Source organism: Sander vitreus, chromosome 9 (genome assembly GCF_031162955.1).
Source record: "Sander vitreus isolate 19-12246 chromosome 9, sanVit1, whole genome shotgun sequence".
In the NCBI taxonomy this organism is placed as follows: domain Eukaryota; kingdom Metazoa; phylum Chordata; class Actinopteri; order Perciformes; family Percidae; genus Sander; species Sander vitreus.
Window position 1 is genome coordinate 30,093,758 of NC_135863.1, and position 12,418 is coordinate 30,106,175.

A 12,418-nucleotide genomic window follows, 5' to 3' on the forward strand; every position below is an offset into this window, starting at 1 on the left:
GGTATTGCTTCGTCTCCTATGATTGGTTGAAAAAATCCACAGCTCTTATTTGGTTGGCCAGACGTGGAGCAAGGGTTGAACTTACCAACAGCCAGCTACCCTTAACGGCAGTAGCTGTTAAAGCCGAAAGAGAAGCAGGCAACTGGTCTGGTCCGCAAAATGAAAATTAGCACATCTCAAGTGTAGGGTTTAGCCACAGAAGACAGTCGTTTGCTCATTTGTAATTGACAAGGGCCTTCCAGCAAACAAAAAGCTTGTAGTCGTTGTATTGTAGCCGTCAAAGATTAGAAACAACCCCAAAAAGCGAGCGAGGATGTTGGTCCCCGCGGGAAGATAATGAAGAGGCTGCGCGTTTTGTTGGTGTGCCTCATTGTAGCTCTCCTGTGCTGGTAAGCTAAAACTGACACCTCCATCTCCAGTCACATCGTTAATGACATGTCAGACAAATGACAGTCGTAACAATAGATGAACCACGTTTCGTGATAAATTACACTTGCCCGTCACGTCAGTTTTGCATGATGTCTTTTGCCGCATTATATCCGTCGGTCATCAATGTTCAGTGACATGATTCCTCCCTGCTACACAGCTAACATTATCAGTTAAAGTGTGTGGTGTGTGATGTTTTTTTTTTTACCTGTAACAAAAAATAACAGCTTTTGCATGATTTTGTCGGTACTTCACATAACTGGTTGATAAAGTTTTTTTTTTTTTTTTTAGTAGGTTAGCTAGCCAGCTGTTGAATAGCAGCATAGCTAGCTAACCTAAACCATTGAGCATGGGCTGTGGATGAAAACGTTACTTGGCTGGTATTGGTAAGGTCAATGTTGACCAAGAAATACTTAAAGGGACAGTAAGAAGCTGCGTATGCTTTAATCTATCTAAAAGTGTGTGTGTGTGTGTGTGTGTGTGTGTGTGTGTGTGTGTGTGTGTGTGTTTGGGGGGGGGTCGTCTCTCTCTCTGTCTTGGGGGAGGTAACCGCGATTTATTTACACATGCAAAAAGGAGTAGGAAGAAGTAAAACGTATGTACTCCTACCCCTTTATACCCTTTCTATCATATTAAATGAGTTAGCCACAAAATGATAAGTCTATAGAGATAATAAATCTGTAATCAATACAAATATATATTCAGAAGTTCTATTCACATTCATATATTTAACTATACACCACAATAATTATACACATACCACAAATTGTTCAATATAGCCCAGGTTATTAATTGCACTGTGTTTCTCTGTACCTCCTGGAATATAATTTCTTTGAACATCTTTTTGATCATGCAATATCATTGAAAAAGACAAGACTACAATTTTCTCTCTCCCCCTCCCTCCCTGCCTCCCTCCCCACACACAAACAAACAAACAAACAGTCCTGAGCTAAATGTGACATAGTTTCTGAGTCCATGAGACAACTGTCTGATTACTCCACATTTTAATAGGGATATTTAGTGACTAAATTCTGAATCTGCCACGTTCTCTGTCAGGTATATAGTAGTACAATGTCTTCCTCTGATGTAAAAGTACACTGTAAGTCAGTAGTAGGCTATACAGTGCCAGAGTTGCATATTAAGTGGTTCGGGGTCCTTCTGTAAGTCATTTTGGGGTACAAGTTGGTTTTGGAGAATTCTACAAGCAGCAATACCACAGGCCAAGCAATCGGCACATTCCAAATGGGCACATTTTATTTTATTTATTTTTTTTTTTTGGGGGGCATTTTTAGGCCTTTATTATCCAGTTATCCTTCTCAAAAATTGTGCCAAATCCACATCATCAGCTTGTAATGTCCAGACTGATGTCTAAAGATTGTTCAGTTAATTTTCGGCGACCGATTTGAACCCAGAATGAGTCAATTTATAATCATATGAATACATATAAGCAATGACAAAGAAAAGCAAGCACTTCCATGCATTTGTGGAAAGAATGCAGCATTGCATTGTTAGCCAAATTAATCAATGACTAAAACAAATAATCAGTGGTAATTAAAATGGATTAACTTTATGTTGGGTAGTCCAAAAAGTGTAAGTACATATCAAAGGATACATATTATACTATAGTACAGATGTAACCTATCCATTACTACATTCAACAATGTAACTACATTAAACAATGTCAATACATTGCACTATACAACATGCTGTGTGTAATTCCTCTCCAGAGCGCATGCTCTCAGAGGTGAGAGAGAGAGATTAACACAAGTCATGAATTAGTTTAATCTCAGAGGCACGGAGCAGGTAAACAATACGCAGGGTGTATGAAATGGGATTAACAGGCCACCTATATCCAGATTGTTGACTCGGGAGCAGCAAACCTTTATGTGGTCTGCTGACTGTTGTGTCTTCCTTTACTATCCTAGTAATTTTGTTTGTGATAACTATTCCCCATTATGCTTCCTGACAATGTATAGGGTTAGATGACTTTGTTGTTTTGGGAGACAGAATCATTTTAGTCATAATAATGGTTGAAAAATCAATACCACCACCCATTTGGTGAATAAATAGTTGTAGAAAGTATCATGTAAAGTTTCAGTTTGTAAAACTCCAGCAACTGGGCTCTTCCACATGATGTAATACTCTTACTTCAGTGTGAGGTCACTTCTTTCATTTGAATGTTTTCAGGAAATGATAACCTAAAACCTGTATTACAAGTATAGAGCCCAACAGTGGTTCTGTAGTGGTAAAACACGGTGTAATGATCATATACGTTTCATTTATACTTAAGGTCCCTGATCAGTATAGTTTAAAACCAGTTTTTTTTTTTCCTCCTCCCTGTTTCCTCATAGCATCAGAAAAAAAACTCATACATTATTGAGCATAACAAGGATAAGCCTTATATAATGTCATCAATTAGTAAAACTTTTTGCAGTACACACTCTGGTTTAGTACCTTCATAGAATTCATGTTTTGCAAAAGAGATGCAAACGGGTTTTAAATAAGTCTAAATATTTGCTCAGACTAAAAAGACGAATACTAGCTTACAGAATCCTCTTCTCTGTTTGTAACCCTTGTACCTTTTTTCTGAAGAATGAGCATATCCCCATAGATTATATTCTTTCCAAACAGTTCAGGTATTGTTCAGAAAAGATTTAGCGTACTCTTTTATCTTTTATAGCTGGCAAACAAAGTAGAAAGAAACACGAGAATGTAAAAAACACAGCAGCTTGGCAGAACAGTGTTGTGCTCTCTGTGAAACAGGGATATTGACTGAGGGATTAACACATTATTAGTTAGTCATTTCAATTCAAGAAATTGCTAAGGGAATATTGAATTATAGATTATATTTCAAATGAGACAGCCTTCCCTGGTAACGGCTATATCTGATAGCCCTGCATGTTAAGTGTTTGCTTGCTCGCTGCACTTTTTCTCTTTCCCACAAACTAATGACCACACAACCACACGCACAGACTTCATTACTGATGCAAACCCTTTTTAGCGTGCCACTGTCGGCTTCTCGCTCCTCTGTGCCAGCTCTCACACATCCCAGTGGGAACAGAGAAACGGGGAATGCAGTCCTTGCAGTTAGCCAAAGGTTTCCAAGGCAGCAGTAATTTTAGGCAGAAAGGGGCTCTGTAATGGGAGGCTGGTGGCAAAAGGCTGTGGGGAGGCATCAGTCTGTCGTCGTGATTCACCTGCTGTTTTAAATAACCTTGTGCAGATTCCATGCTTGTATTTGTTGTGTGTGAAGTCTTGTTCGCTGTATATTACTGTGAGACTGCTGTAGCTGCTCAGATCTTTATGCTGTAGTGCTCAGAAAGGCACAGCAGAACGTGTTCTGTGCGCGTCATGCTGCCGTAATCAGCAACTGTGGGGTCTTCCTGTGCTAGTTTAGGCAGTTGACCTCAGCATCACTGGAGAAAGTGTGCATGTGTTCTTGTGTTTGTGTGAGGGTGCACATTTCCAGCCAGTTTGTGTCTGTAATGATAGCTTACCACATACATATTTTCTCCCCATTAAGATTACAACTTTAGTGCCTAGACGTCGGCTGAGTGTGGTTTGTTAGCACTCCTCCCTGTAGTTACACATTGTTGGACTTTCTCGCAACAGGAACAGCTGGCATATTTCGGTTTCTTCTATATTCTGTCAAATAATAGGGAAAATAGACATTTGGACTGTTTGTGTTTGTGCATGTCGTCATCATCTCATTCAGTCCCCGTGTCGTAGGCTCATTAATTTCACAGCCATTTGAAGATTATTGTTATTATGTAACATGATTAGCGCTCACGAGATAACTCTGCAGCCGACTGACCAACTGGGGACTTTATATTCCATTAAACATAACAAAACTTGCAAAGCATTACAAGTCTCCTGGGCATGTGCAGGTGAAATGAAGTTGTCCACCCAGGGCTGTTGAATTTTAAATGTGCTGACTCACCTGATTATGGTATAATTTATTGTTTGCGCTGTTGATTTAGTCTTGTATGTAATTAAGTGACGTTGATGCTGTTTAAACTGCTCTAAGGTGTGTTTTTGACTGTGCCCTAGGGGTGGGGAATCGATACAGCATAGTATCGCAATATTTTCCGTGGCAATACTGTATCGATACACAGGCGCCAAGTATCGATCTTTTATTACATATGTGTTGGTCAGTTTGTCTGCTTGACAATCCCATTTTGCAGCAATACAATTGAAGTGAGATGAACAAAGAAATGTATCTGTTTACATAAAACAGATGTTGACAAAGTTTCCTTCATTTGAAATTGGGAAAAATTTGAACTTGGGGGAAAAAAGGTAATGAATTGCAATATGACGCAGAATATTGCAATATGTTTAAAATCGCAATAATATCGTATCGTGACAGAAGTATCATGAGGCCTCTGGTGATTCCCAACCTTACTGTGCCCTAAGGGGTGTAATGTTTGTGCTGTATGTTTAGACAGCAGTCCAGTAACGGCACATCTTTCCTAGGTCATCTATAGGAGGAGGCGGTCTATTGGGGCCTTAGCGTTTCCTCCTCTACCATATCAGGGTTTCCTAACTCACGGCTTCAGTTCTTGAGCAATCTTTTGTGTGAACCTGTTTAGCAGCACAAATTGTTTTGGCTATAACAAAATGTCCACAGTGAGTTAGCAGGCTAATGGAGTTTATAAAATATAGCATCAGGTAAATCCGACCCCCTCACCACACAAACTTGTGTTGTGAATAAGCAAAGGATTAAAAATATTTCATGACTGTGTGAATGGTGTCCTTTAAAACTGCTCAAAGGCAGTTTGACTATCTATGAAACCAGGCATAGCTACAGGACCCTCTTGTTTTTTATAAAGATTTTTCAGGGGCATTTTAGGCCTTATATAGGACAGCTGAAGACATGAAAGGGAGGAGAGGGGGGAAATGACAATTAGCAAAGGGCCGCAGGGCAGAGTCGAACCTGCGGCAGCTGCATCGAGGAGTAAACCTCTGTATGTGGGCGCCTGCTCTACCAGGTGAGCTACCCAGGAGCCCAGGACCCTCTTGTTGAAAGAACTCTGTGTTCTGATCCCTTTTGTAAAAGCTCCCCATTTGGGGCAATTGTTGCATAAGTAGATCCGCCTTGAGTTGCCCACGTGCAAGTGGCCATGGAGACTGTTGTCACTGTTGTATTTCCTGCCAGTAGACACTCACCAGCACCTGCAATGGCTACTGAGAGAACATGGCAGAAACAGAGAGAGGCTCTGTGTGTGTGTTACTGGCTGTGAAAAGGGGAGGGGTGCTGGAACTTGAAGGTACAATGAAAAGTAGCAAAGCCTGCCTTTGGAGCACCTTCTAGCACTTCATTTCATCCAGCTGCCTTTTTATAACTTTTGTGGTTCTTTGACACTGTATGGCTGCTGTTATTTGCTGTGTTTGCTGTCCTGTTCGATACCTACTGAGTGAAGTCTAATGCAAGTAGCCTATGTGAAGGTGTATAGCCTACCTCTGGTATTTTCCTGGTGTTCACCCCATTTTAGCTATTTTAGCTATTTTAACGGCATGTTTGCCACATTTGGACTTCATGTTGTTTTTGGATTCTTTTCCCTAGAATCGATATTCGGTAGACGGAGATTACATTATATCCGTTTCCAGCAACACAGACCAAAAGCAGAAAATGTAGAAAATCCATGTTATGTTCTTCTTTACAAATGAAATAAATGTCTGACTGACTGACTGACTGACCTGTGATGTGCATTCTTTTATTCAACTTTTGTTTTTGTTAAAGAAGGAAAATCAAAATACTCAATAATAGGGGTGGAACGGTACACAGAAGTCAGAGTTCGGTTCATATAGGCCTACCTCCGTTCAGACATCACGGTTCGGTTCGGTACAATGGAGGGAAAAGCAAAACAAAAATGCAGAAGGCAATTTTTTTTATTGTGCATGTCTCAGGCTGTCCACTGAGCTAGCTGTAACAGCTTGAAGTGCATAAAGTAAGATGTAAACAGTAGGCTAAACAATAAGTAGGCTACCCTGCATCATCTCCAGACTCCATCTGTAGGCTAGGCTAACTTGTAAATAAAATAAGACAATCAGCTAGTAGTGTGATATGGGAGACAAGCGCTGCTCTCATATGTGAATGCACAGAGCAGGGATGTTAAAAGAGTAGCTTCGGTTACACAGAGCAGTTGACGAGTTTTGGTGTTAGCTTCACATGCTAACGGCGGAGCTAAGAGCTAACGGCGGAGCTAAGAGCTAATAGGTACCGGAGCAAACGGCGAAGCAAACGGGCCTGGAGGCCATTTGTGGTCGAGGCGAGAAGGGATACAGCTACGTCCGTGTTTGGTTGTAGCCTATATGGAAGGGACTAGTTTGCTTCGTGTGGACTCGACATGTAGGTGGAGCTCGGGAGCTTCAGAGCTAAGGGCAGGGCTACAGATTAGGTGTCCCTAAAGAACGGCGTGTCTAACAGTAGTTCCGCATTACATTAATTAATTTGCACGCAAGTTTTTTATTTATTTTTATACCGTGTATTCTCTGTGTAAATTCATGTACCGAACCGAGACGCCCGTACCGTTTCAGTTCAATACGAATAGCCTAGTCCTACATGTAGCCTACCGTTCCACCCCTACTCAATCATATTTAATCGCAATAGCCTACTTTTAGAATCAGAATAAATGAAAATCACACTGTAGCCTAATCTAATCAGCACCCATGTATCGTGAAAGAATCGAATTGGGACAAAAGCATATCGTCCCAGCCCTATGATCTATCCAACCTAGAGGTATTAAGATACATTGCCAAGTCATGTATGGTCCTATAGGCCTACATCTTTTATGTAGTCTGAAGGACATGGTTGATATTAAAAAAAAAAAAATATATATATATATATATATATATAAAATGAGTTGCAGATGTCTGCCTTAATACTTATTTATGCATAAGCACCCACATACTGTACTGTCACGCCATGCAAGTCTCGGCATGTGGATTTGGGACACACAGATGCACAGATAAGACATGCATGATTTCATGGCATTGTGTTCAAGACGGACAAAGTTTTATTTCCTATAATTTGCGATATAAAATTACATTTCTTTGTGTTTTTTGATTTGCAGACAAAAAAGCAATTTTATGATATCACTTTCAGTTTTCGGTCAACTAAAAAATGCACTTATTAGATTTAACAACTATATACTGTATTGATGAATCAAAAGAATAACAGAAGCGGTGTTTCCTCTATGTTGATTTTGTAGTGGCGGCCCACCATGGCAAAGTTTCTGCCACCACGGTATCAGAAATATGGCTGTACAAAAAATTTAGTCGCGGTTGCCTTTTAAATGATCCTGCCGACATAATGCACCCCCCGTTGGCTGCCGCTCACATTGCAATTTAACAACAAGTAGAACTATTCAGAGGTTATTGGGCCCGTCCAGTTTTAACTCCACATACTGTAGTGTTGATGTAGTTTATTGTCAAAACATTCGCTTTCTTCTGAGTCGACTGTTAAACGAACCGCTCCACCAAAAACGTCATGCGGTGGGTCCGTTCTAAGTGTAGACCTGTTATAGATGTTAAAGCGCCCATATTATGCTCATTTTCAGGTTCATAATTGTATTTTAAGGTTGTACCAGAATAGGTTTACATGTTTTAATTTTCAAAAAACACCATATTTTTGTTGTACTGCACAGCTCTCTCTCATTGCTGCAGATCCTCTTTTCACCTGGTCTCTGTTTTAGCTACAGAGTGAGACCTCTTTTTTTCTTCTTCTTCTGTACTATCTTTGATTGCACTCGCACATGCTCAGTAGCTCAGATGTAGATCATGTCAGCTAGCTAGCTCCATAGACAGTAAAAAGTCTGTTTCTCCAACTTCGGTCAGTTACAAGGCAGGATTAGCTGGGAGACTTCTAAATGAGGGCGCACATGGAAGTAGTTCTTTTGTAGATTATGGTGAACTTGTGTGTGTTGTAGCAGTGCTTTGCTATTGAGAACGAGGTAGCATGCTAGCGTTAGCATGCTAACGCTAATGCATGCTAACGCTACGAGCTAACGGTTGCGGTTAGCCAGCTCGTTTCGGCTTGTGACGTCACAAGCCAGTGCCGATTTTGAACAGCTCACCCGGAGACTGAAGGCAGGACACATTCAGAAACCGTATCTCACTCAAAACAGCATGGATGGATTTTTTTCAAAGTTTGTATGTGTGTGGAAGCACCAGAGACACAAAATAACTCCCCAAATCCCATATATTTTAGTTTGGACAGACCTTCCCCCACTGCTAAAAAAAATCCTAAAGGAAACACTGATAGAAGATTCTAACGTACTAATTGGTCGCAGTAAAATCCTCTACATGAGACGACCTCCCTTTGTCTAACTGAGAGGTCTAATCAGCTGCCAGTGGGTGCATTACACCTCGAAAAATGTAGTGGTAAAACCTTTCCTTTCACCCACTGTCTGCTTATGACTGGAGGCTCAGTAACTGAGTCGGTCTTTCTGTTGTTGTAGCAGAGGTTAGCGCTGCAGGATGGCAACTCTAGTTGTTATATGTGAGGAGACAGAGCTGGACTGGCACTCCAGAGCACACTATTGTTCCTGCCCACTGGTCATGGAGACTGCAGAGCACACTGAGCTCTCTGGCCTGCTGGCCTTCCTATCTCCCAGCTGCATGGCTCTCTGTATGTTAATGCTTTACGCTGGCAGCTTTTTATAACATGAGAAATGTGAAGTAGTCCGAGTGAGCCAAAAACTCGAGGTGGATCCAGCGTGAGGTGAAATGAGTACACCAAAAGTATCCAAGGCGAGCGCATGGCAGCAGGGCTTGCCAATCAGAACAATATCAAATCCAGATTGCAAAGAAATGTCCCTAGATAACAATAATGAACATAAGATGCTTGGTAGTGAGTGTGGTTTGTGTGGTGTGTGCTAATCAAGATCCAGTCAGACTGCACTTTATACAAGTTTTCTTTAGTTAGGCTGCAGTTTGTTTTGGCTTCTCACAACTGTGGTACACAGAATCATCGATTGGTCGAGAAAGAACAAGTAAACACAAAGTAGACTAATTAAATGCTTCTACTCATTAATGAGTAGAATAAGTAACAACTGGGTAACTAAAAAAAACAGATATCTGCTATTGCTAGCACAGTATTTAGAGTAAAGTCTGAATGAAGAGAGTAATGACTGGAGAATAGTATAAAGCAGAGACACATGGTCTGCCTCTGTCTTGTTTGTTTTTTTCTTAATTAAAAAAAAAAGAAGGAAAAATCCAACCTTTAAGGACACCAATTGTCTTTGTGAATGAACAATGTATCGTGAATAAATAAATGTTCTTCCTTAAAATACAGGGGGCATAAATCAGTACACCACCATGTAAAATTCCCATAGAGGCAGGCAGATGTTTATTTTTAAAGGCCAGTTATTTCATGGATCCAGGATACTATGATCCTGATAAAGTTCTCTTGGCCTTTGGAATTAAAATAGCCCCACATCATCACATACCCTTCACCATACCTAGAGATTGGTGTGTTTTATTTCAGTTAGCCTAATAGCTGGTTTGATTTGCATTGAGAGATGATTTTATGGAAAGTACCCCATGCCAATCTCTAGGTATGGGGAAGGGGATGTGATGATGTGGGGCTATTTTATGCATAGTATCCTGGATCCATGAAATAACTGGCCTTTAAAAATAAAAATCTGCCTGCCTCTATAGGAATTTAACATAGGGGTGTGTATACTTGTACTCCATGTATTTTAAGGAAGAACATTTATTTATTTACGATACATTTTTGATTCACAAAGGAAATTGGTGTCCTTAAAGGTTGGATTTTTCCTAATTTTTTTTAATTAAGGCATTAAGATCAATTTCCAAAAGATGATTTTTTTCATTCCTCTTTTTAGTCAACTTTAGCATGGGTGTGTAAACTTATGGAAGCCACTGTAAAACGGATGGAGTGTCCTCTGTTTCAGTTTTGTGCTATTCCATATTGTCTCTTACTTCCTTAACTTGGAAAATAATTCAGTAGGCGCATTTTAAGTAGGATGTCCTGAGGTAAATCTTGTTAACCTTGCAACTGTCTTTGCAAAGTGCTTTTCACTGCTCATCAAGATATGTTTGCCTTGTGAATTTTGTGTCATAAACTTGCACAACATTCTTGTAGATTTGTTTAAAAAAAGAGAGGATGAAGGTAAATAGTTAAAACGCTTGCAGTTGTGTGCGATGAGCCCCATAACTGTATCACTTTGCAAAAAGACTGAATTCAAATACTCTTTTCTTTATTTTCTGGCTGCAGGAACTTCTTTGTAGGATCGTGTTGCTCACATGTTTTTCTGGGAAAAGGTAGGCCTGCAGTGAGAGTTGAGTGCAGGCCAGTAGCCTGAGGCTCTGTCAGTGGTTAGAAAGAAAATGCCACTGCTGTACTAGTGAAGAGTACTCTGAGGGTGGAGATTGCTATTAAAGGTAGAAACTTGCATCAGAGCACACTGTAGTGTTGCTGCGTGTGTTTGCCTGTGTGCGAAGAGTTGATTGATTTGATTATATGACAAGTGAGTATTCAGTTTAAACTTTGTTTTTTGTTTGAAACTTCTGTGGTTCTACACTTAACATATTTGAGCAATCATATTTGATTGCTCAAATCAAACTGTGCAAGTGGTAAAATAGGAGTTGCTTTGCTTTCTGCTACCTTCCTATAGAAAGGCACTGCTTTCCCCCTCTTGAAAATGCTCTGGTTTCTTATCTTCCCCTCCCCCTCTCTGACTCACTGCTTTTTACGTTATGCAGCTACCGACCAGACTGGCTGTTATGCTTGTACTGTGTGCGGTGGTCTCTTTTCTTTAGTCTTGAATTCAGTAAGTATGGGACTTTGTACATGTGTGCCTTTTTTTTTCTTTTTTTTCTTCTTTTTTTTAAACCGTCTGGGTGAAGGCAATGTACAGAAACATACCCTGCCCATTGTTGACACACACAGGGCTTAAGAACATTGTGTACTGAAGCTAATAATGGCATGTTTTGCTTACGCTTGCATAGAAAGACATACCAATACCATCACATCTACTTTCCTCACGCCGCTTGCTGAATACAAGATCCCATTATCTTATTTCACAGGCCAAAATAATTAGATTTGTAATGGACATCTGAATCAAATGGGCAATATACAGTAGGCTCATTGTTTCAAATTTGCTAAATATGTAGGTGCTGCTGTGGAGTGTAATGTATTGTTGAAAACCAAAATATCACAGTATTTCTGTCCGTTTTTAAGGTTTCCTTGCTCTAGGAGGCGACTGTTTGCATTGGAGTATGTATGGTCAATGTAAATGTTCCACCACGCTGCTGCAGCACATGGGTACATTGTGTACTGAGGTGAATGTTTGATGAGTTTTTGTTCTCCCGCCATGCCTGACGACGCATACATACTGACTAAGCATGCAGGCGTATTGTTGTATCCACACCCACCCATGCTAACCCCCTCTATCAAAGTGGCTTTTCCTATCAAATACCATTATATCACATGGCTGCATCCTTCAGTCCCATTGTCCTGGGCCGATGTTCCTGATGTCAGATTCCCAAGCCTCTTTGATCCCCGTCTGACTGGGACTGCTGCGATGCTTCACAGTGTCACAGCTCCACCGTTGCCACCATGCTGTGACCATGGGTCTTTTGTCTAGCTCGGTATCAGGGAAGAGATGCGCGTTTAATTTTACTGCTGATAAATATGCAAACACTTACGAGAGATAGATATAAGACAAACATATTAGATTCCACCTCTTTTTTATGAGTTCTCTTTCTCTATTCAAGCCAGATGATATAATTACTTAATTGTATAAACGGTAACTTAAAGGAGAATTCCGGCCAATTTTTTTACGTTAATCTTGATCGCTATAGCTATTCGAGTACTTTCGATAGAAAAAAACCCCGACCAGTATCGAAAGTACTCGCCTAGCTATAGCGATCAAGGTTAACGTGAAAATTGGCCGGAATTCTCCTTTAAACAGATGTCAAATATAAGCTTGACACATTTATGCATTTACAGGACCATTGTTTCATG

The 12,418-nt window shown here is 40.3% G+C and overlaps 1 protein-coding gene across 7 annotated transcripts in view; it reads left to right on the top strand.

Moving 5' to 3' along the window:
- The window catches only part of suco (SUN domain containing ossification factor), a 58,624-nt gene that overhangs the window by 2,470 nt on the left and 43,736 nt on the right, over window positions 1–12,418 (top strand). For 5 of the 7 annotated variants that reach the window (XM_078259619.1, XM_078259620.1, XM_078259621.1 and 2 more), the window contains exon 1: window positions 89–389. The exons of 1 other annotated variant lie outside the window; for it this stretch is intronic. In XM_078259619.1, coding sequence (XP_078115745.1) covers window positions 337–389 — 53 coding nt within the window. In that variant the 5' untranslated portion in view covers window positions 89–336. Of the gene's footprint in view, window positions 1–88; window positions 390–10,846; window positions 10,920–12,418 lie in introns of those variants that run through there. One more of the 7 variants, XM_078259626.1, reaches the window with a different exon arrangement.